At 47.4% G+C, this 23,665-nt stretch overlaps 1 protein-coding gene across 1 annotated transcript in view; it reads left to right on the top strand.

The window, feature by feature from the left end:
• The first annotated feature begins 1,620 nt into the window (after positions 1-1,620).
• The window catches only part of LOC121566247 (ankyrin-2-like), a 73,622-nt gene continuing 51,577 nt past the window's right edge, over positions 1,621-23,665 (top strand). The window contains exons 1-16 of the mRNA XM_045218321.1: positions 1,621-2,769; positions 3,034-3,245; positions 3,339-3,546; positions 3,755-3,851; positions 4,924-5,152; positions 7,069-7,194; positions 7,521-7,643; positions 10,043-10,075; positions 10,212-10,233; positions 13,018-13,141; positions 13,526-13,763; positions 14,184-16,914; positions 17,202-20,975; positions 22,489-22,566; positions 22,717-22,848; positions 23,175-23,315. Coding sequence (XP_045074256.1) covers positions 2,691-2,769; positions 3,034-3,245; positions 3,339-3,546; positions 3,755-3,851; positions 4,924-5,152; positions 7,069-7,194; positions 7,521-7,643; positions 10,043-10,075; positions 10,212-10,233; positions 13,018-13,141; positions 13,526-13,763; positions 14,184-16,914; positions 17,202-20,975; positions 22,489-22,566; positions 22,717-22,848; positions 23,175-23,315 — 8,347 coding nt within the window. The 5' untranslated portion in view covers positions 1,621-2,690. The remainder of the gene's footprint in view (positions 2,770-3,033; positions 3,246-3,338; positions 3,547-3,754; positions 3,852-4,923; positions 5,153-7,068; positions 7,195-7,520; positions 7,644-10,042; positions 10,076-10,211; positions 10,234-13,017; positions 13,142-13,525; positions 13,764-14,183; positions 16,915-17,201; positions 20,976-22,488; positions 22,567-22,716; positions 22,849-23,174; positions 23,316-23,665) is intronic.

The raw sequence follows: 23,665 nt of genomic DNA, 5'->3' as shown, positions 1-23,665 counted from the left end.
ACAGTGGGGAAAAAAAAGTATTTAGTCAGCCACCAATTGTGCAAGTTCTCCCACTTAAAAAGATGAGAGAGGCCTGTAATTTTCATCATAGGTACACGTCAACTATGACAGACAAATTGAGGAAAAAAATCCAGAAAATCACATTGTAGGATTGTTAATGAATTTATTTGCAAATTATGGTGGAAAATAAGTATTTGGTCACCTACAAACAAGCAAGATTTCTGGCTCTCACAGACCTGTAACTTCTTCTTTAAGAGGCTCCTCTGTCCAACACTCGTTACCTGTATTAATGGCACCTGTTTGAACTTGTTATCAGTATAAAAGACACCTGTCCACAACCTCAAACAGTCACACTCCAAACTCCACTATGGCCAAGACCAAAGAGCTGTCAAAGGACACCAGAAACAAAATTGTAGACCTGCACCAGGCTGGGAAGACTGAATCTGCAATAGGTAAGCAGCTTGGTTTGAAGAAATCAACTGTGGGAGCAATTATTAGGAAATGGAAGACATACAAGACCACTGATAATCTCCCCTCGATCTGGGGCTCCACGCAAGATCTCACCCCGTGGGGTCAAAATGATCACAAGAACGGTGAGCAAAAATCCCAGAACCACACGGGGGGGACCTAGTGAATGACCTGCAGAGAGCTGGGACCAAAGTAACAAAGCCTACCATCAGTAACACACTACGCCGCAAGGGACTCAAATCCTGCAGTGCAAGACGTGTCCCCCTGCTTAAGCCAGTACATGTCCAGGCCCATCTGAAGTTTGCTAGAGTGCATTTGGATGATCCTGAAGAGGATTGGGAGAATGTCATATGGTCAGATGAAACCAAAATAGAACTTTTTGGTAAAAACTCAACTCGTCGTGTTTGGAGGATAAAGAATGCTGAGTTGCATCCAAAGAACACCATGCCTACTGTGAAGCATGGGGGTGGAAACATCATGCTTTGGGGCTGTTTTTCTGCAAAGGGACCAGGACGACTGATCTGTGTAAAGGAAAGAATGAATGGGGCCATGTATCGTGAGATTTTGAGTGAAAACCTCCTTCCATCAGCAAGGGCATTGAATATGAAACGTGGCTGGGTCTTTCAGCATGACAATGATCCCAAACACACCGCCCGGGCAACGAAGGAGTGGCTTCGTAAGAAGCATTTCAAGGTCCTGGAGTGGTCTAGCCAGTCTCCAGATCTCAACCCCATAGAAAATCTTTGGAGGGAGTTGAAAGTCTGTGTTGCCCAGCGACAGCCCCAAAACATCACTGCTCTAGAGGAGATCTGCATGGAGGAATGGGCCAAAATACCAGCAACAGTGTGTGAAAACCTTGTGAAGACTTACAGAAAAAGTTTGACCTGTGTCATTGCCAAAAAAAGGATATATAACAAAGTATTGAGAAACTTTTGTTATTGACCAAATACTTATTTTCCACCATAATTTGCAAATAAATTCATTAAAAATCCTACAATGTGATTTTCTGGATTTTTTTTTCTCATTTTGTCTGTCATAGTTGACGTGTACCTATGATGAAAATTACAGGCCTCTCTCATCTTTTTAAGTGGGAGAACTTGCACAATTGGTGGCTGACTAAATACTTTTTTCCCCCACTGTATACTAGCCCACCCAGCCAGCCAGCCAGCCCATATATACCCTGGTCTCATCATATATACTACCCCACCCAGCCAGCCAGCCCATATATGCCCTGGTCTCATCATATATACTACCCCAGCCCATCCAGCCAGCTCATATATACCCTGGTCTCATCATATATTCTCCCCAGCCCAGCCAGCCCATATATACCCTGGTCTCATCATATATACTACCCCACCCAGCCAGCCAGCCCATATATGCCCTGGTCTCATCATATATACTACCCCAGCCCATCCAGCCAGCCCATATATACCCTGGTCTCATCATATATTCTCCCCAGCCCAGCCAGCCCATATATACCCTGGTCTCATCATATATTCTCCCCAGCCGAGCCAGCCCATATATACCCTGGTCTCATCATATATACTACCCCAGCCCATCCAGCCAGCCCATATATACCCTGGTCTCATCATATATTCTCCCCAGCCCAGCCAGCCCATATATACCCTGGTCTCATCATATATTCTCCCCAGCCCATCCAGCCAGCCCATATATACCCTGGTCTCATCATATATTCTCCCCAGCCCATCCAGCCAGCCCATATATACCCTGGTCTCATCATATATTCTCCCCAGCCCAGCCAGCCCATATATACCCTGGTCTCATCATATATTTTCCCCAGCCCTCTCCACATTTGAGTTCCAGTTGTTTTGTTGTTGAGAACTACAGTCTGAATCTGTTCCAGTTCTATCCCACTATCCCCATGATTTTTCCTCCCCATGTTGTGATGTTGTGATTTTTCTATGTTCAGAATGTTATGTCACCTGACCCTCCTCCTCCTCATCATCATCATCATCAAAATAAATGTATTATTATCTTATCATATCCTTCTGTTTGCTTGAATCTCCTCCAGGAATTTCTCCAGGATTTATTTGTCCCTCATCTTGTGATGTTTTGTGTTCTTCCATGGAATGGGTCCTCCTGTCATCACGACCTTTACCCATTACCCTGACCTCTGACCCTCCAGGCCAGTGATTGTGGAGATCCCCCACTTCGCGGCCCTGCGGGGGACGGAGCGGGAGCTGGTGATTCTGAGGAGTGAGATGGGGGAGAGCTGGAGGGAACATCACTGTGAGCACAGTGAGGAGGAACTCAACCAAATACTGAACGGCATGGACGAGGGTGAGACAGGGGGAGACAGGGGGGAGGAGGGGGAGTGGACTGGGGATGGAGGAGCAGGGAGGGAGTGGGGAGGGAGGAGCAGGTAGGAGGCAGGAGGGACTTGACAGCACCAGACTGCCATGCCAGCAATCGTTCAATTGTTCTACCTTGTTCATTCACCAAAGATGATGAAACAGTTAGGTCCCGACTGCTCAATCCGATTGGTCCTTGTGTATCGTCTGACCCCTGTTTTTTCCCTGTCCTCCCATTGGTTTCCTCCTCCAGAGCTGGATTCTCCAGAGGAGCTGGAGAAGAAGAGGATTTGCCGTATCATCACCAGGGACTTCCCGCAATACTTTGCGGTGGTGTCGCGCATCAAGCAGGACAGCCAACTGATTGGTCCTGAGGGAGGGGTGTTGAGCAGTACCCTGGTACCTCAGGTCCAGGCTGTGTTCCCAGAGGGAGCTCTCACTAAGAAGATCAGGGTTGGAATACAGGTAGGAAGTGGGTCTGATGATCGAACAACTGAACACTTTTGAAGTTTTAATTTGTTTCTTACTTCCTGACTCTCGCGTTCCACTTCCTCCTAGGCTCAGCCAATCGGCGTAGACCTGGTGAAGAGGATTCTGGGTAACAGGGCTACGTTCAGCCCCATCGTTACCTTAGAGCCCAGGAGGCGGAAGTTCCACAAGCCAATCACCATGACGATCCCTGTCCCCAAGAGCTCGAGCAACGACGGGACAGCCAACGTGTTTGGAGGGGACACGCCCACTCTGCGTCTGCTCTGCAGTATCACTGGTACGTAGGAAATGACTGTTGGTTGGTTGGTTGATTGGTTGGTTGATTGGCAGGTTGGTTGGTTGGTTGATTGACTGACTGACTGAATGATTGATTGTGAGTAGTCATGTTTTGCCTTCTTGATATACAGCAAAGCCTGGTTTGAATCAACCCACATTCATATTTAGAATATATTTACCAGAGAGTTCCATCCCGATGTGTGTTCTAGGTGGAACTACTCCTGCCCAATGGGAGGACATCACTGGCTCCACCCCCCTCACCTTCATCAACCAATGTGTGTCCTTCACCACCAACGTGTCAGCAAGGTGAGGGCTCCAGAGGGAGGGACTAGTGTGTTTTCATCTGATGTCTGTTGTTTTGACATTCTGTTGAAAACACCATCCTCCTTCTGATTAAACTACTGATGGAATGATTGATTCTTCATTCGATTGGATTGATTGATCTATTACGTCCTAGATAGATAGATAGATAGATAGATAGATAGATAGATAGATAGATAGATAGATAGATAGATAGATAGATAGATAGATAGATAGATAGATAGATAGATAGATAGATAGATGAATCTATCAATTCATGAATTATTGATAATCCCCTCCCCCTCCGGTGCGCTGTAGGTTCTGGCTGATAGACTGACAGATTGATCTATTGATAGATTGATGAACTTATTGATTATTGATTCTCTACCTGTAGGTTCTGGCTGATAGACTGACAGATTGATCTATTGATAGATTGATGAACTTATTGATTATTGATTCTCTACCTGTAGGTTCTGGCTGATAGACTGACAGATTGATCTATTGATAGATTGATGAACCTATTGATTATTGATTCTCTACCTGTAGGTTCTGGCTGATAGACTGACAGATTGATCTATTGATAGATTGATGAACTTATTGATTATTGATTCTCTACCGGTAGGTTCTGGCTGATAGACTGACAGATTGATCTATTGATAGATTGATGAACTTAATGATTATTGATTCTCTACCTGTAGGTTCTGGCTGATAGACTGACATATTGATCTATTGATAGATTGATGAACTTATTGATTATTGATTCTCTACCTGTAGGTTCTGGCTGATAGACTGACAGATTGATCTATTGATAGATTGATGAACTTATTGATTATTGATTCTCTACCTGTAGGTTCTGGCTGATAGACTGACAGATTGATCTATTGATAGATTGATGAACTTATTGATTATTGATTCTCTACCTGTAGGTTCTGGCTGATAGACTGACAGATTGATCTATTGATAGATTGATGAACTTATTGATTATTGATTCTCTACCTGTAGGTTCTGGCTGATAGACTGACAGATTGATCTATTGATAGATTGATGAACTTATTGATTATTGATTCTCTACCTGTAGGTTCTGGCTGATAGACTGTCGTCAGACCCAGGAGGCTGTGAGTTTCTCTACCCAGCTGTACAGAGAGATCATCTGTGTCCCCTACATGGCCAAGTTCGTCATCTTCGCCAAGACGCTGGACCCCATCGAGGCCCGCCTCCGCTGCTTCTGCATGACGGATGACAAGATGGACAAGACCCTGGAACAGCAAGAGAACTTCACAGAGGTGGCCCGGAGTAGAGACGTAGAGGTGAGAGTGGGAGAGGAGAGTGGGGAGGGGGAGAGGAGGAGAGGGGAGGGAGGGAGGGATGGAGGGAGGGGGAGAGGGGGAGAGACCCTGGAACAGCAAGAGAACTTCACAGAGGTGGCCCGGAGTAGAGACGTGGTGAGGGGGAAGGAGGGCGGAATGGAGAGGCAGGAGGGTGGGAGATGGGGTGAGGAGGGGAGAGGGAGGACGGAGAGGAGGAGAAACCCTGGAACAACAGGAGGAGGGGAGAGGGAGGGGAGGGGAGAGGTAGGGAGGAGAGGAGGAGAAACCCTGGAACAGGAGGAGGGGAGAGGGAGGGGAGAGGTAGGGAGGAGGGAGAGGAGGAGAAACCCTGGAACAACAGGAGGGGAGAGGGAGGGGAGAGGTAGGGAGGAGGGAGAGGAGGAGAAACCCTGGAACAACAGGAGGGGAGAGGTAGGGAGGAGGGAGAGGAGGAGAAACCCTGGAACAACAGGAGGGGAGAGGGAGGGGAGAGGTAGGGAGGAGAGGAGGAGAAACCCTGGAACAGGAGGAGGGGAGAGGGAGGGAGAGGTAGGGAGGAGGGAGAGGAGGAGAAACCCTGGAACAACAGGAGGGGAGAGGGAGGGGAGAGGTAGGGGAGGAGGGAGGAGGAGAAACCCTGGAACAACAGGAGGGGAGAGGTAGGGAGGAGGGAGAGGGAGGAGAAACCCTGGAACAACAGGAGGGGAGAGGGAGGGGAGAGGTAGGGAGGAGAGGAGGAGAAACCCTGGAACAGGAGGAGGGGAGAGGGAGGGGAGAGGTAGGGAGGAGGGAGAGGAGGAGAAACCCTGGAACAACAGGAGGGGAGAGGGAGGGAGAGGTAGGGAGGAGGGAGAGGAGGAGAAACCCTGGAACAACAGGAGGGGAGAGGGAGGGGAGAGGTAGGGAGGAGGGAGAGGAGGAGAAACCCTGGAACAACAGGAGGGAGAGGAGGGAGAGGTAGGGAGGAGAGGAGGAGAAACCCTGGAACAGGAGGAGGGGAGAGGGAGGGGAGAGGTAGGGAGGAGGGAGAGGAGGAGAAACCCTGGAACAACAGGAGGAGGGGAGAGGGAGGGGGAGAGGTAGGGAGGAGGGAGAGGAGGAGAAACCCTGGAACAACAGGAGGAGGGGAGAGGGAGGGGAGAGGTAGGGAGGAGGGAGAGGAGGAGAAACCCTGGAACAACAGGAGGAGGGGAGAGGGAGGGGAGAGGTAGGGAGGAGGGAGAGGAGGAGAAACCCTGGAACAACAGGAGGAGGGGAGAGGGAGGGGAGAGGTAGGGAGGAGGGAGAGGTGACCCGGCACCAGTTCAGTAAAGATTTCCCCAAACCGTAACAGTTCTTTGATTTCATTTCATTCATGCTCGCTGTCGACAAGACTGATTTATGCAGAATGCACAGTTATATTATTTAGACAATACTTTAAACACATCAGATGCAGTACATGTTTCTTAGTGTCTGACCCTAGCTCTCTACTGTCTGTCTGCCTGTCTGCCTGCCTGCCTGTCTGTCTGTCTGTCTGTCTGTCTGTCTGTCTGTTTGTTTGTTTGTTTGCCTGCCTGTCTGTCTGTCTGCCTGCCTGTCTGTCTGTCTGTCTGTATGTCTGTCTGTCTGTCTGTCTGTCTGTCTGTCTGTCTGTCTGTCTGTCTGCCTGTTTGTTTGTTTGCCTGTCTGTCTGTCTGTCTGTCTGTCTGTCTGTCTGTCTGTCTGTCTGTCTGTCTGTCTGTCTGTCTGCCTGCCTGTTTGTTTGCCTGCCTGCCTGCCTGCCTGCCTGTCTGTCTGTCTGTCTGTCTGTCTGTCTGTCTGTCTGTCTGTCTGTCTGCCTGTTTGTTTGTTTGTTTGTCTGTCTGTCTGTCTGTCTGTCTGTCTGTCTGTCTGTCTGTCTGTCTGTCTGCCTGTCTGCCTGTCTGTCCATACTACAGGTGTTGGAAGGGAAGCCGATCTTTGCAGACTGTTTTGGGAACCTGGTTCCTCTGACCAAGAGTGGACAGCATCACGTCTTCAGCTTCTACGCATTCAAAGAGAACCGCCTCGCACTCTTCATCAAGGTAACACGCCATTACTGGACTTCTTATACACTGGGGAAGTGTGACGCTGTTTTGTCCGCTTTGTTTTAGTTCTGAATGGACTTCATGCACCAAACCCACAGAAATAAAACGGCGATAGAATACATCAAAGACACTGGTATATCATTTAATATGTATTTTAATTAGTTTGATTATACAGTATAATAAAAGTGGATACCAGAAAATGTTTTTCACTTTCCCAGCGAATAACCACACACTCACCTGATTCCAGGGCTTTCCAGTGATTGGTTGATTGATTGATTGACTGGCTGACTGACCAACTAACTGATTAATTGATTGATTGACAGATTCGTGACAGCGCCCAGGAGCCGTGTGGCAGACTGTCCTTCACCAAGGAGCCCCGCACCTACCGTAGTCTTACCCACAATGCAATCTGCAACTTGAACATCACACTGCCCATCTACTGCAAGGTAAGACACCTGAACACACCTGGACTGGACACAGTGTGTAATAACATTAAATAATGCTGGACACAATGTGTAATAACATTAAATAATGCTGGACACAATGTGTAATAACATTAAATAATGCTGGACACACCTGGACTGGACACAGTGTGTAATAACATTAAATAATGCTGGACACACCTGGACTGGACACAATGTGTAATAACATTAAATAATGCTGGACACGCCTGGACTGGACACAATGTGTAATAACATTAAATAATGCTGGACACAGTGTGTAATAACATTAAATAATGCTGGACACACCTGGACTGGACACAGTGTGTAATAACATTAAATAATGCTGGACACACCTGGACTGGACACGATGTGTAATAACATTAAATAATGCTGGACACACCTGGACTGTACACAATGTGTAATAACATTAAATAATGCTGGACACAATGTTTAATAACATTAAATAATGCTGGACACAATATGTAATAACATTAAATAATGCTGGACACACCTGGACTGGACACAATGTGTAATAACATTAAATAATGCTGGACACACCTGGACTGGACACAATGTGTAATAATATTAAATAATGCTGGACACACCTGGACTGGACACAATGTGTAATAATATTAAATAATGCTGGACACACCTGGACTGGACACAATGTGTAATAACATTAAATAATGCTGGACACACCTAGACTGGACACGATGTGTAATAACATTAAATAATGCTGGACACAATGTTTAATAACATTAAATAATGCTGGACACACCTGGACTGGACACAATGTGTAATAACATTAAATAATGCTGGACACACCTGGACTGGACACAATGTGTAATAATATTAAATAATGCTGGACACACCTGGACTGGACACAATGTGTAATAATATTAAATAATGCTGGACACACCTGGACTGGACACAATGTGTAATAACATTAAATAATGCTGGACACACCTAGACTGGACACAATGTGTAATAACATTAAATAATGCTGGACACAGTGTGTAATAACATTAAATAATGCTGGACATGCCTGGATATCACAATAGTATGATGTACATCCCTTAAATGGTACCCCGTTCCCTATATTGTGGCCGGGTCATAAGTAGTGCACTATATAGGGGCTCTGGTCAAAAGTAGTGCACTATAAAGGGGCTCTGGTCAAAAGTAGTGCACTATAAAGGGGCTCTGGTCAAAAGTAGTGCACTATAAAGGGAATAGGGTGCCATTTGGGACGCAGCCATAATGTGCACTAACATAAAGTGAGTAGGTAAAGTGAGTAATGCTGTCCCAAAGCAGATCTGGCTGAATGTGAATAATGCTGTCCCTAAGCAGATCTGGCTGAATGTGAATAATGCTGTCCCTAAGCAGATCTGGCTGAATGTGAATAATGCTGTCCCTAAGCAGATCTGGCTGAATGTGAATAATGCTGTCCCAAAGCAGATCTGGCTGAATGTGAATAATGCTGTCCCTAAGCAGATCTGGCTGAATGTGAATAATGCTGTCCCTAAACAGATCTGGCTGAATGTGAATAATGCTGTCCCAAAGCAGATCTGGCTGAATGTGAATAATGCTGTCCCAAAGCAGATCTGGCTGAATGTGAATAATGCTGTCCCTAAACAGATCTGGCTGAATGTGAATAATGCTGTCCCAAAGCAGATCTGGCTGAATGTGAATAATGCTGTCCCTAAGCAGATCTGGCTGAATGTGAATAATGCTGTCCCAAAGCAGATCTGGCTGAATGTGAATAATGCTGTCCCTAAACAGATCTGGCTGAATGTGAATAATGCTGTCCCAAAGCAGATCTGGCTGAATGTGAATAATGCTGTCCCTAAGCAGATCTGGCTGAATGTGAATAATGCTGTCCCTAAGCAGATCTGGCTGAATGTGAATAATGCTGTCCCTAAGCAGATCTGGCTGAATGTGAATAATGCTGCCCCTAAGCAGATCTGGCTGAATGTGAATAATGCTGTCCCTAAGCAGATCTGGCTGAATGTGAATAATGCTGTCCCTAAACAGATCTGGCTGAATGTGAATAATGCTGTCCCTAAACAGATCTGGCTGAATGTGAATAATGCTGTCCCAAAGCAGATCTGGCTGAATGTGAATAATGCTGTCCCAAAGCAGATCTGGCTGAATGTGAATAATGCTGTCCCTAAGCAGATCTGGCTGAATGTGAATAATGCTGTCCCTAAGCAGATCTGGCTGAATGTGAAAAATGCTGTCCCAAAGCAGATCTGGTTGAACATGAATAATGCTGTCCCAAAGCAGATCTGGCTGAATGTGAATAATGCTGTCCCAAAGCAGATCTGGCTGAATGTGAATAATGCTGTCCCAAAGCAGATCTGGCTGAACGTCTTCTTTATTTTGCTCCTTGGTGTCCTATTCAGGAGTCTGATTCAGACCTGGACGCAGACGACGAGGTAACCAACTACACCTTTTTCCAGAACATTCTTCTTGTTCAATTTGTTAAAAAAAATGTTAGAAGACTTTTACCTGATTTCTGTTTATCAGCTGAATGTATTCAACATGTTGTATTGACCCCCTCCTCTCTTACAGAGTGACAAGAGTGACAAGAAATGTAAGCTTGAGCTATTTGTTTTTTTTAAATGATTACGTTTGTTGGTAGTGACGAATACAGCCTCTGCATTAACTAACCTTCATAACTACCTGTAGTCCAGGAAGAATATATTCAATTACGTTGTCGTTTTTAAGCAGTACGCAGGCCAGTGATTTGCATTGCTTAGCATAAAATAACGTCCGTTTGACTAACCGTGTTGTGTGTAACATAATATTACTAACACCTTGTTCAGTTAACTGTGGGTCCCTGGCCGCTATGCTATGGCTGGTATGCGTTGCATCCCTTCCTCTCCAATACCCATTCTGTTTCTCCCTCCTTCAATCCCTCCTTCATCCATTCAACCATCATCAATATCATCATCATCACGCTATTTCAGTTTTATAGAAGTCAAAGGGAACGCTTGAGATACTGTATGAATGCTTGAGATACTGTATGAATGCTTGAGATACTGTATGAATGCTTGAGATACTGTATGAATGCTTGAGATACTGTATGAATGCTTGAGATACTGTATGAATGCTTGAGAATACATATATATGCCATGGCACTTCCAATGTGAATATTTAACATCCAATTATTTAAACGTATTTGGATGGCTAACAAAAACACACTGTACTATAGCAATATGTTAAACAAACTTAATTTAATTCCAGATTTTTGCTTGTTTGGAATGAATTCAAAGAAGGAATTCATATAATGTGAATGTAAAGTTAATTTTTGTCTCCGATCACTCCCTTATTGTACTTCCATGGTTGCTGAAACACTTTCTTTGCTCTGCATGAAAATAGCTTGACTCACATACATATGGTATATGTTTGGTAGTCTGTGTGTGTGCGTGCGAGCGTGTGTGCGTGCGTACTTATGTGTGTGTGTGTGTGTTCGTGTGTGTGTATTCTGCCTGTACGTGTGTGTGTGTGTGTCTGTGTGTGTGTGTGTGTCTGTGTGTGTGTGTCTATGTGTGTGTATTCTGCCTGTATGTGTGTGTGTATGTCCGTGTGTGTGTGTGTGTGTGTGTCCGTGTGTGTGTGTGTCTGTGTATGTGTATTCTGCCTGTACGTATGTGTGTATGTCCGTGTGTGTGTGTATGTCTGTGTGTGTGTGTCTGTGTGTGTGTATTCTGCCTGTACGTGTGTGTATGTCCGTGTGTGTGTGTGTATGTCCGTGTGTGTGTGTCTGTGTGTGTGTATTCTGCCTGTATGTGTGTGTGTGTGTCCGTGTGTGTGTCTGTGTATGTGTATTCTGCCTGTACGTGTGTATGTATGTCCGTGTGTGTGTGTCCGTGTGTGTGTGTCTATGTGTGTGTATTCTGCCTGTACGTGTGTGTGTGTATGTCCGTGTGTGTGTGTGTGTGTGTGTGTATGTCTCTATCTCTCTTTTTAAGTTCTCTGAATTCATTTTACTCTGTATGAGTTTAATCACAGTTATCTTTGTTACCACTCATTCTCCTTCTCTGTTATCAATTCATTAGCATGTTATATCACTGGTATCTTTTCTGTTATCAATTCATTAGCGCTTTTCACTTTTTACAGATCACTGAACTTCCTCTAATGAAAGTGCTTTTCTGAATGCTTAAAACACACCTAATAGTTCAGAAACCAAAACGGCATGATAAGATATTTATTTACAACATTAACTGAGGTTTTCTACATGTATTTATATATAGTTTTACTGATAAGTTATTTATTTACAACATTAACTGAGATTTTCTACATGTATTTATATATAGTTTTACTGATAAGTTATTTATTTACAACATTAACTGAGGTTTTCTACATGTATTTATATATAGTTTTACTGATAAGTTATTTATTTACAACATTAACTGAGGTTTTCTACATGTATTTATATATAGTTTTACTGATACGTTATTTATTTACAACATTAACTGAGGTTTTCTACATGTATTTATATATAGTTTTACTGATAAGTTATTTATTTACAACATTAACTGAGATTTACTACATGTATTTATATATAGTTTTACTCCCCATTTGTTTCTATTTACTTTAGAATTCCTGACAGTTTTTTACCAGCGGTTTTTACGAGGCGCGGGAAACGTTCTACTCTTTTCTCTCTGTTCGCTTTTGTCAGTGGACATGAACCCTTCATGTTGAGAACAATCTTGAGATGCTTTTTGTGTGAAACCAGTCTGTTTTCTCCCTCCATTTGTTCCATATTCATCAGGGTTGGGGGGTCAATTCCATTTAAATTCAAACGGTCAATTCAGAAAGTAAACCAAAATTCAAATTCCACATGTTCCTAATTGCAAAGCATTGAAGAGAATTTGAATTTTGGAACTGGAATTTCAGTGTACTTCCTGAATTGACTAGAATTTAAATGGAGTTGACCCCAACCCTGGTATTCAGGTCTCTCACCATTTTCATTTTTCCACCTCCCTGTTGTGTTTATGACAACTTCCCTGTTGTGTTTAGACTACTTCCCTGTTGTGTTTAGACTACTTCCTGTGTCATATGTATGAACGTGCAGTCAAACACACCAATATGTATTGACAGGTTATTTCTTGCCCATATCTTTCCTCCGTCCTGTTCTGTTTCTCTTTCTGTTTGCTTCGCTTTCTGCTGTTGCTGCCCTCCTCCTCCCCGCTCTCCTCTGGAGATCTTACCACTCCTCTTCCTTTGTCAAGCTGCTTTAACTTTTCCCTCTTTGAACAGAAGATATACTGGGATATGTTCTGCCCTGACCACGATTTTCCGGTATCTTCTCTTCCCCCCTTATGTTCTTTACACCTTTGGTTTGGTCTCCTCCTTTTTTTCAAAATGGAAGACGACGAGACGGAGTCGACAGACACTTACACGCTGCCGACCAATCAGGTGCTAGACCCAGCCACGCTAGCCAGCCCTGATCTTCTATCAGAGGTCTCCGACGTGAAGAACGACCTCATCAAGATGTCTGCCATCTTGACGACAGAGCAAACTGAACACCCAAGCTCTTCGGATAGAGGAAGAGGAGGAGGAAGAGGAGGAAGGACAGGGATGGAGGAGGAACCCAGAGAGCCGTTTGAGATCATGGAACAGGTGAAAGAGGATCTGGAGAAGGTCGGAGAGATTTTACGAGGGGGAGATACTAGATTCACAAACAACAAAGAGAACGTACTGCAGATGTCCGAATTAGAGGACGAGGAGTGGGTTCTTCTCTCTCAGACTAAAGCCAAAGCCATGACTCCCTCTGAGGTTCAGGAGCCGGTACTACAAGAAGTCAGCATTCAGAGGAAGACCTCTTCCACAGTGACCAAAGAGGTTAGAGATATGTCAGGTATGGTATCTCACCTCAGTGGGGACATGGACCAGCACCTAGAAGAGAGACCTGCCATAACCAGTGGCCCACCACAGGACAGCATCGTCCAGGAGAGGTTTGATCAGGTCGATCTGAAGCGGGAAGGCAAACGCCATCCTCCTGAGATCAAAAAGCCGATCAGGAAGAAGCTGAGGGACAGGGAACGTTCTGGATGCAGCAGCTCCGAGGGAGAGCTGGAGAGGATGAGCTCTGAGGAATCCCTTGATGGGGATATTGTACTGGGGGAGCCGAGGCCGGGAGTGGTGCCTGGGACTGAGCCTGGAGTGGTTCCCAAATCTATGCCTAGAGTGGTGTCTGGGTCTGGAGTGGTGTCTGGGTCTGAGTCTGGAGTGGTGTCTGGGTCTGGAGTGGTGTCTGGGTCTGGGGTGGTGTCTGGGTCTGGGTCTGGAGTGGTGTCTGGGTCTGGGTCTGGAGTGGTGTCTGGGTCTGGACTGGGAGTGGTGTCTGGGTCTGGACCGGGAGTGGGGCCTGGGACTGAGTTAAAACCGACTGCAACCCTGGATTGGGATGTCGTACTGGGGGAGTGTGGGCTCGGGTCTGGGTCTGAGCCTTGGTCTGGACCTTCTGGACCAACCCCAGCCATGGAGCCACCAGTGTCGCCCCTGGTCGTGGAAACCCCAATCGGGTCCATAAAGGACAGGGTGAGAGCTCTGCAAAAGAAGGTTGAGGAAGAGGAAGAGGGGGAGGATGGCCGTAAGCGAAAGCCTGCGCAGGCTCCAGTCCCTCAGACCACAACTTTCATCACCATCACTAAGGAGACGGGTGAGTCCCAGATGCCAGATCTTCCCAAGCTTCCCAGATCTCCAAAATCCCCCCGGTCTCAGACGGAGAGGCTGGAGGAGACGATGTCAGTCCGGGAGCTGATGAAGGCATTCCAGACTGGCCAGGATCCTTCCAAAAACAAAATGGGGCTCTTCGAGCACAAAGCCATGACTTCATCCACAACCTCCACATCGGGCTCCGAGGCAGTGATCTACAGTGAGACCTACAGAGCTGAACCCAGTCCCACAGAGCATCCGCCATCAGAAACTCCAACTTCCACAATCCTCTACCCGCAGAGTGATGTCCTGCCCCTCGACAATAAAGGGGCGGATGATGAACCACACCTGATCTTAGTAAGGGACCACTCTGAAGACTCTGAGATAACTCATGTTACGGTTCAGTTGCAGGAGTCAGCGACTAACATCAACAGAATACAAGCAGAGGACAGAGGGATCCCTCTAGACAGGGCTCTACCAGAAGATGGAAGGATCCTCCTATATAGGGCTCAACCAGAGGATGGAGGGATCCTCTTAGAGAGGACTCTACCAGAGGATGGAGGGATCCTCCTAGACAGGGCTCTACCAGAGGATGGAGGGATCCTCCTAGACAGGGCTCTACCAGAGGATGGAGGGATCCTCCTATCCAGGGCTCTACCAGAGGACGGAGGGATCCTCCTATCCATGGCTCAACCAGAGTATGGAGGGATCCTCTTAGACAGGGCTCTACCAGAGGACGGAGGGATCCTCTTAGACAGGGCTCTACCAGAGGACGGAGGAATCCTCCTATCCAGGGCTCTACCAGAGGACGGAGGGATCCTCTTAGACAGGGCTCTACCAGAGGATGGAGGGATCCTCCTATCCAGGGCTCTACCAGAGGATGGAGGGATCCTCTTAGACAGGGCTCTACAAGAGGATGGAGGGATCCTCCTAGACAAGGCTCTACCAGAGGACGGAAGGATCCTCCTATCCAGGGCTCTACCAGAGGACGGAGGGATCCTCCTAGACAGGGCTCTACCAGAGGACGGAGGTATCCCTCAAGACAGGGCTCTACCAGAGGACGGAGGGATCCTCCTATCCAGGGCTCTACCAGAGGACGGAGGGATCCTCCTATCCAGGGCTCTACCAGAGGACGGAGGGATCCTCCTAGACAGGGCTCTACCAGAGGACGGAGGGATCCTCCTATCCAGGGCTCTACCAGAGGACGGAGGTATCCTCCTAAACAGGGCTCTACCAGAGGACGGAGGTATCCCTCAAGACAGGGCTCTACCAGAGGACGGAGGGATCCTCCTATCCAGGGCTCTACCAGAGGACGGAGGGATCCTCCTAGACAGGGCTCTACCAGAGGATGGAGGGATCCTCCTATCCAGGGGTCTACCAGAGGACGGAGGGATCTTCCTATCCAGGGCTCTACCAGAGGATGGAGGGATCTTCCTATCCAGGGCTCTACCAGAGGATGGAGGGATCCTCCTAGATAGGGCTCTACCAGAGGATGGAGGGAGCAGCCCAGAGATGATGCAGCTGGAGGAACCAGAGATGGGACCAGACAGGAGGCCTTCTATAGAGATTATGCAGCTGGAGGAATCAGAGATGGGATCAGACAGGAGGCCTTCTATAGAGATGATGCAGCTGGAGGAACCAGAGATGGGACCAGACCGGAGGCCTTCTATAGAGATTATGCAGCTGGAGGAATCAGAGATGGGACCAGACAGGAGGCCTTCTATAGAGATGATGCAGCTGGAGGAACCAGAGATGGGACCAGACCGAAGGCCTTCTATAGAGATGCAGATCAGCCCGGACAGGAAACCCTCGGAGGACTTCAGCGCTGACATCAAGGCCGAGCTGGAGGACAGTCCAGAGTACCAGCTGTTCAGACAGACCTCGTCCACTGGGGACGACAACCACCCCCAGGCTGAAGCATCCAAGGAGGAACTCCCAGCAGACCGCCCCAACGACAATCCAACCTTCATGTTCAGCCACTCTATGAACGACGACGGGCGGTATGAGTTATTTACTAAGGCTGAGAACCTGGTGGGGGATGAAAGCCCTGTGAGTCTGATGCACGAAGGAGCAGCGGACTCTCCCGGGACTAGCGTAGGAACCAGGACTACCCATTCAAGTACGGGGGAGAGTGAGAAACACGAAGAATTAGCAGACACCCCACAGATGAGCCCTCTAACATTCCCCACTCAGGAGGTAGACATGCCCACAGCTGATAAAGAGACAGAAATAATGGATGGGAGGAAGGTACTAGGAGATGTGATTCATGGTGATGAAGAAATCTTTCCAGAAACTGATGCTTTAGTCGTAGAAACCAAGGCAGTGACTCCGTCCCCTGTTCAGGAACCGCTGTTACAAGAAGTAATGATCCAACGGAAGACCCCCCCCAGACCAGTTACAGTGGTGAGAGATATGTCAGGGATGGAGTCACTCCTCAGTGGAGATATTGATCACTACCTAGAACAGAGACCATCGCCTGTCCGTAGCGCTGAAGTGATGACAGTTCAGGAACCGATGTTACAAGAAGTCATGATCGAAAGGAAGACATCCCCTAGACCGGTTACAGTGGTCAGAGATATGTCAGGGATGGAGTCACTCCTCAGTGGAGGTATTGATCACTACCTAGAACAGAGACCATCACCTGTCTGTAGCGCTGAAGTGATGACAGTTCAGGAACCGATGTTACAAGAAGTCATGATCGAAAGGAAGACATCCCCCAGACCGGTTACAGTGGTCAGAGATATGTCAGGGATGGAGTCACTCCTCAGTGGAGGTATTGATCACTACCTAGAACAGAGACCATCACCTGTCCGTAGCGCTGAAGTGATGACAGTTCAGGAACCGATGTTACAAGAAGTCATGATCGAAGGAAGACATCCCCCAGACCGGTTACAGTGGTCAGAGATATGTCAGGGATGGAGTCACTCCTCAGTGGAGGTATTGATCACTACCTAGAACAGAGACCATCACCTATCCGTAGCGCTGAAGTGATGACAGTTCAGGAACCGATGTTACAAGAAGTCATGATCGAAAGGAAGACATCCCCCAGACCGGTTACAGTGGTCAGAGATATGTCAGGGATGGAGTCACTCCTCAGTGGAGATATTGATCACTACCTAGAAGAGATATCTATGGTAATCAGTGGTTCACCACAGGATGACATCGTCCAACAACAGAATTTCAAACAGGTCATCCTGACCAGGGATGACAAGCAACAATCACTAATGTTCTCCACTAAGGAGGTAGACATGTCTACAGAAGATACAGAGGCAGAAACAGAAGACTGGTGGAAAGTGGAAGACATGGATGATGGTGGCGCTCGTGGTGCCGAAGCGATAATCTTGAACCCAGTTCAGGAACCGATGTTACAAGAAGTCTTGATCGAAAGGAAGACATCCCCCAGACCAGTCGTAGGAGTTAGAGATATGTCAGGCATGGAGTCACTCCTCAGTGGAGATTTAGAACAGTACCTAGAGAGACCTGTAGATCTCAGTGGTGCGCCGGAGGACGACGTCGTACAAGAGAGATTTGAACAGGTTGTGATTACACGGGAGAGGAAAAGGGAAGCACACACGTTCTCTACTGAGCAGGTAGACCGGTCCGCAGTACATGAAGTGACAGAACAAGATGTGGTGAATGTAGTGCAAGCAGGAGCCATGGAGGATGATGCCGTCTATGGTGATAAAGACTTAATGCGTAGTTGTTCAGCTGGGGAAGCATCAGAAAGTTCAGCTACTACAGTGACACGTTCAAGAGACTCAAAGAAGGTGACCTTTGACCTTCAAAGGGCGTTTGATTCAGTGCTCCCCACTCAAGCCTCCGAAGAGGACGACCGGGTCCCTGTTGGGACAAGATCCATCTTAGAGGACTGGGATTCCTTAGAGATAAAACCATCGTACCACAAAACTACAGAAGTGTCATACTCAAACCTAAACATGCAAGACCCGATTTCAGCAGACAGAATTACTCCTGAATCTAGTTGGGTCGCACCAGAGCTCCATGAAAGGAGTTCAGCTGATCAGGAAGTGGTGCACAGCACAGACAGTTTTGGTCAAGCCCTCAGACCTGCAGACTTAGATGTCATCTATCCTTTGGGCCTGGGACACCCAGAGAGACGACTTTCCCATGAGGATTCTCTGGAGAGCAGTCCTGTCATGGAGGAAGGTTCCTCCAGGAAGTCCCCTGACTCTATAGAGCCAAGCCCAACCGGGGACTCCCCCTGCCCTGACTCACTGGAGAGCAGCCCCTCTGAACCGAAACGAGACACAGGCTTTCAGGCGACAATGAAGACAGCTGTGTATGAAGACTACTACTCTCAGCTTAGAGCCTGTCTTGGTGAGGAGCACGTTAGCAACATGGAGAATGAGGATTACTCCAAACGGACCTATCAAATGGAAGGTGAGCGTGAGGGTCCCTTCCCATTGAAGAGGGATGAGGAGGTGAGTTTTGACCCCAAAAAGCCAGACCCTGAGTGCCTCTCCATGCCCTTAAATGTGAGCTCACACCCTGAGGATGATGTGGAAGACGTGGATGCAGAGGGCAGCGAGACCGGCCAGAGACAGTTCACCCCAGAGGAGGAAATGTTCAAAATGGCCACCAAGATCAAAACCTTTGAGGAGATGGAGCAGGACTCCAAAATGAAGACAGACAGGAAACACTTAGAAGGCTCTGTGTTATCAGACCCTGAGGATTATGAAGAATGTCAGTCGATCGTTGACCTGATGGGAAGGGAGGCGAAATCAACTAAGCCCAAAACCGACGCCGATTCGCTTCAGTCTGAAATTGAAACTGTGGCTGAAATCCAACCCTCAGCCCCTGGTGCAGTAACTGAGTTGGATAGTTCAGTTCACTGTGAAGCTCACCTACCATACAGTGCCTCAGGACACTCACCATCAGGAAGACAGGTCTCTGAGCACCTCGACTATCGTTCACTAAGCACTGAAAAAGAACAATATACCACAGAGAATATCAGTGAGAATATCAGTGAACATACTGAGCAGGAAGATGAGATAGATGTAATGTCAGCTGTTCAAGCACCCGAGGAGGAGACGGGTCAGTCAGTCAAACCAGAGGTGTTATGCACTGACGATGAAAGCTTAAAGGAGGCGGAGGAGGATGTGGATGGTAAGGCAGCCATGTTGGACATGCATCATGAAGACATGCCTGTTCAGGGAGAGCTGGTCCCATGTAGTGCCATGCCAGACGACAACGACGACGATGACGATGAAGCCTTCGACGCGCGTGTGGAGGCGGAGGAACAAAGGATTATGGGTCTCGTGGAAGACTGCCCTACCCCTGACACCACACCGGGTCGCACACCAAGCGAGGGGGGCACCCCCAACCCCTTCCAGTTCCAGGAAGGGAAGTTCTTTGAGATGACCAGAGGGGGCGCAATCGACATGACAAGGAGGAGCTTTGAAGAGGAGGGCGAGGGCTATGCCTTCTTCCACATAGGAGAACACCCAGTTGACCAGGTCCTGTTCGAGGACGCTGGAGATTACGCTGGCCCCGATGTTCTCATAACAGAACAGGGTATTGCCGTTGCTGATCTACACCTCCAGGAGGATGAGGATCAAACCAAAGATGATTCTGACTCCTCCTTCCAGACTATACCATTAGCCGAGGCTGGTCAGAGGGGGAAACCAGTGGCCAAACCCAGGACCTTCAACAAAATGGAGCCAAAAGCTGAAACAGTCCCCCTGCTGGAAGCTAAGATGGAAAGCTCCTTAGAGGTCCAGATAGGTTCTCTAGACCCGACTATAGCTGACCTCCAGATGTCCACCACCACTACTACTGTCACCCGCTGTGTGTACTCTGAGCAGGTCCGCCAGTCATCCGACTCATCCCTTGAGGATGAAGAAGTGGAAGAGGAACAGTGCTCTGTCATTGAGATGCCCGCTGCGTATTATGACTCAGTGGCGCCCCCTAGTGTCCTGGCAGGGTCTGACACCTCAGCTGCGGCTGACACCTCAGTGGTGCCCCCTAGTGTCCTGGCAGGGTCTGACACCTCTAATGTCCTGGAAGGGTCTGACATCTCAGTGGCACCCCCTAGTGTCCTGGCAGGGATTTACACCTCAGCAGACGCTGTGGCTAAGGATGAAAGCAGTTTCAAATCAAAGATACCCGTCAAAGCTGGCTCAGTGAAATCAGACCTGGGGCTTGAGCAGAAATCGACAGTGGAGAAATCTCTTGATCATGACCGGAGGACGAGGTCCGAGGAGGATTTTGGAGCCGGGAAGAAAATCTTAACTGACAAAGACAACAGGAGTCACTCCGACAGCGACCATCCTACAACTAAATCCAAACCTCTCACCTCCAGACTCCCTGTCATGGGCAAACACAAACCCACAGCCCGCTCCTCCTCCTCCTCTTCCCAGCCCGACAGAGACCAGGGCTCTGACATACGAGAGCTTTCCCTCCGATCATCTCTGGACGTCGACGACATCAGTAGCAGCGGTGATCACAACAGTCCAGATTCTGTTATCTTCAAGTATGACAGCCCAACGCCTCGCAGTTCTGCCCCAGACACGAGGGCTTTGCCGACTCAGACACGGATTCGACCTTCCTCGGTGACGGGGGAGGTGTTTGAGTCGAGACCCATCTGGGAAGACTCAGTGGAGACTCAGATGCAGCGAATCTCGGGTGATCGGACCCCGGAGCGGCAGCAAGGTACCAAAACTCTGGGTCCTGTGACTTCCTATCCTCTCTATCTTTCTCTGCTCCTTGGAAGCAAGACCTTTCTTTGTCTTATTCAAGACCAATCATTAGTCACTTTTCTGTTGTGTGTCTTGTGTTGTCATTTCGTGCCGTGCTGTGTTGTCTTGTCCCGTGCTGTGTTGTCTTGTCCCGTGCTGTGTTGTCTTGTCCCGTGCTGTGTTGTCTTGTCCCGTGCTGTGTTGTCTTGTCCCGTGCTGTTGTGTCTTGTCCCGTGCTGTGTTGTCTTGTCCCGTGCTGTGTTGTCTTGTCCCGTGCTGTGTTGTCTTGTCCCGTGCTGTGTTGTCTTGTCCCGTGCTGTGTTGTCTTGTCCCGTGCTGTGTTGTCTTGTCCCGTGCTGTGTTGTCTTGTCCCGTGCTGTTGTGTCTTGTCCCGTGCTGTGTTGTCTTGTCCCGTGCTGTGTTGTCTTGTCCCGTGCTGTGTTGTCTTGTCCCGTGCTGTGTTGTCTTGTCCCGTGCTGTGTTGTCTTGTCCCGTGCTGTGTTGTCTTGTCCCGTGCTGTGTTGTCTTGTCCCGTGCTGTGTTGTCTTGTCCCGTGCTGTGTTGTCTTGTCCCGTGCTGTGTTGTCTTGTCCCGTGCTTTGTTGTCTTGTGTTGTTTCTTTTCCATATAAATGTCTAGTGTCTATTGACTATTGACTATTGACTATTGTCTATTGACTATTGTCTGTCTATTGACTATTGTCTATTGACTGTCTATTGACTATTAACTATTGACTATTCACTATTGTCATTGACTATTGTCTATTGTCTATTGACTATTGTCTATTGTCTATTGTCTATTGACTATTGACTATAGTCTATTGTCTATTGTCTATTGTCTATTGACTATTGACTATTGACTATTGACTATTGTCATTGACTATTGTCTATTGTCTAGTGTCTATTGTCTATGTATGTGTACATTAAATCTCAAGATTGACTGGCTTAGATGTGTTTAGGAGAAAGCTCTTGAATGCCCATCATGATTAACTTCAGGCCATCTAATAGACTTATACTTTACTGAAACCCCTTATACTAATCACCGCACTGAGTTTGGAATGACACATTCTTTCCATTGCTTAAGTACTAATCGACCACAAATACACTTTCACGGTGTCCAAGTAGAGCAGGTAATGGATCACAACACCAGCCATAATTCATCCAGCGTCTGCACCATTAACTCCACAGCCTATAACATAGAGGCCAGTTACGTTACGTAGTTGGAAATGTATCTGTACCTTCGAGACCAAGAAAACATCCCGCAATTAACACGATCTCTAGAGACTTTCAAACTGTTGTATTTTCATAGAAGTTACGGCCTGCGTCCCAATTGGAACCCTATTCCCTATAGGGGCTCCGGTCTAAAATTAGTGCACTACAAAGGGAATAGGGTACTATTTGGGACGAGGCCCGTAATATTGTTACTGTGCTACCGTTGAGCCTGTGATGACCTGTGTGTGTAAACGTCCGGCTGCGGTGGTGTTTGTAGTGGATTGGCACGACGATGCAGACAGGAAAGAGGAGACGTTGGCCATCATTGCAGACCTGCTGGGTTTCAGCTGGACAGGTAAGTTATCCAGTTTTGGTGTCGCAGGTGTAGAAAGTGTGTGTATGAAATAGGAGTGAAAAGCTGTGGACCCTGGTCAAATAGTACTCCCCTATGTCGGGAATAAGATACCTACCTCAGTGTCTCCCTCCCCCCCACCATGTGTCTCAGAGCTGGCGAGGGAGCTGGAGTTCAACGAGGACGAGATCCAGGGGGTGAGGACAGAGAAGCCTAACTCCCTGCAGGAGCAGAGCCAGGCCCTGCTGCAACGCTGGGCTGAGAGAGAGGGAAAACATGCCACCGGTACGTCATCTGTTCTACTGGGCCTCACTGAACTAGGCCTGTGTCCCAGATGGAAACCCCATTCCCTATATAGGCCACTGCTCTGGTCGAAAGTAGTGCACTATGTAGGGAATAGGGTGCCATTTGGGACACTCGGCTGTGGACTCATCCATGGATACCATTCATCTATTTATGAATGATAAATATATGTCTTCTTAAATTGATTGTCTTTTTTTGTTGCTTTAAAGCGAGATTCTTTTGTTTAATAGAAGTGAAATAAATAATATAGATGTATTATTATTATTATTATTAATGAACTAATAATATGTCTACCTTCTGTCCGGCAGAGGACAGCCTGATAAAGAGGCTGACGAAGATCAACCGGATGGACATCGTCCACCTGATAGAGACCCAGATGAACAAGTCAGCACAGGAGCAGACCTCCAGGACCTACGCAGAGATAGAGAAAACTCTGGACCAAAGTGAAGGTACTGGACCGGACGTAGTTACATTACATTACATTACAGAGATAGAGAAAACTCTGGACCAAAGTGAAGGTACCGGACCGGACGCAGTTACATTACATTACATTACAGAGATAGAAAAACTCTGGACCAAAGTGAAGGTACCGGACCGGACGTAGTTACATTACATTACATTACAGAGATAGAGAAAACTCTGGACCAAAGTGAAGGTACCGGACCGGACGCAGTTACATTACATTACATTACAGAGATAGAGAAAACTCTGGACCAAAGTGAAGGTACCGGACCGGACGCAGTTACATTACATTACATTACAGAGATAGAGAAAACTCTGGACCAAAGTGAAGGTACCG

Source organism: Coregonus clupeaformis, unplaced genomic scaffold, assembly GCF_020615455.1.
Source record: "Coregonus clupeaformis isolate EN_2021a unplaced genomic scaffold, ASM2061545v1 scaf1499, whole genome shotgun sequence".
NCBI classification, from domain to species: Eukaryota; Metazoa; Chordata; class Actinopteri; order Salmoniformes; family Salmonidae; genus Coregonus; species Coregonus clupeaformis.
The sequence above is the reverse complement of the archived record's forward strand: the minus strand, read 5'-3'. Positions and strand labels throughout refer to the sequence as shown.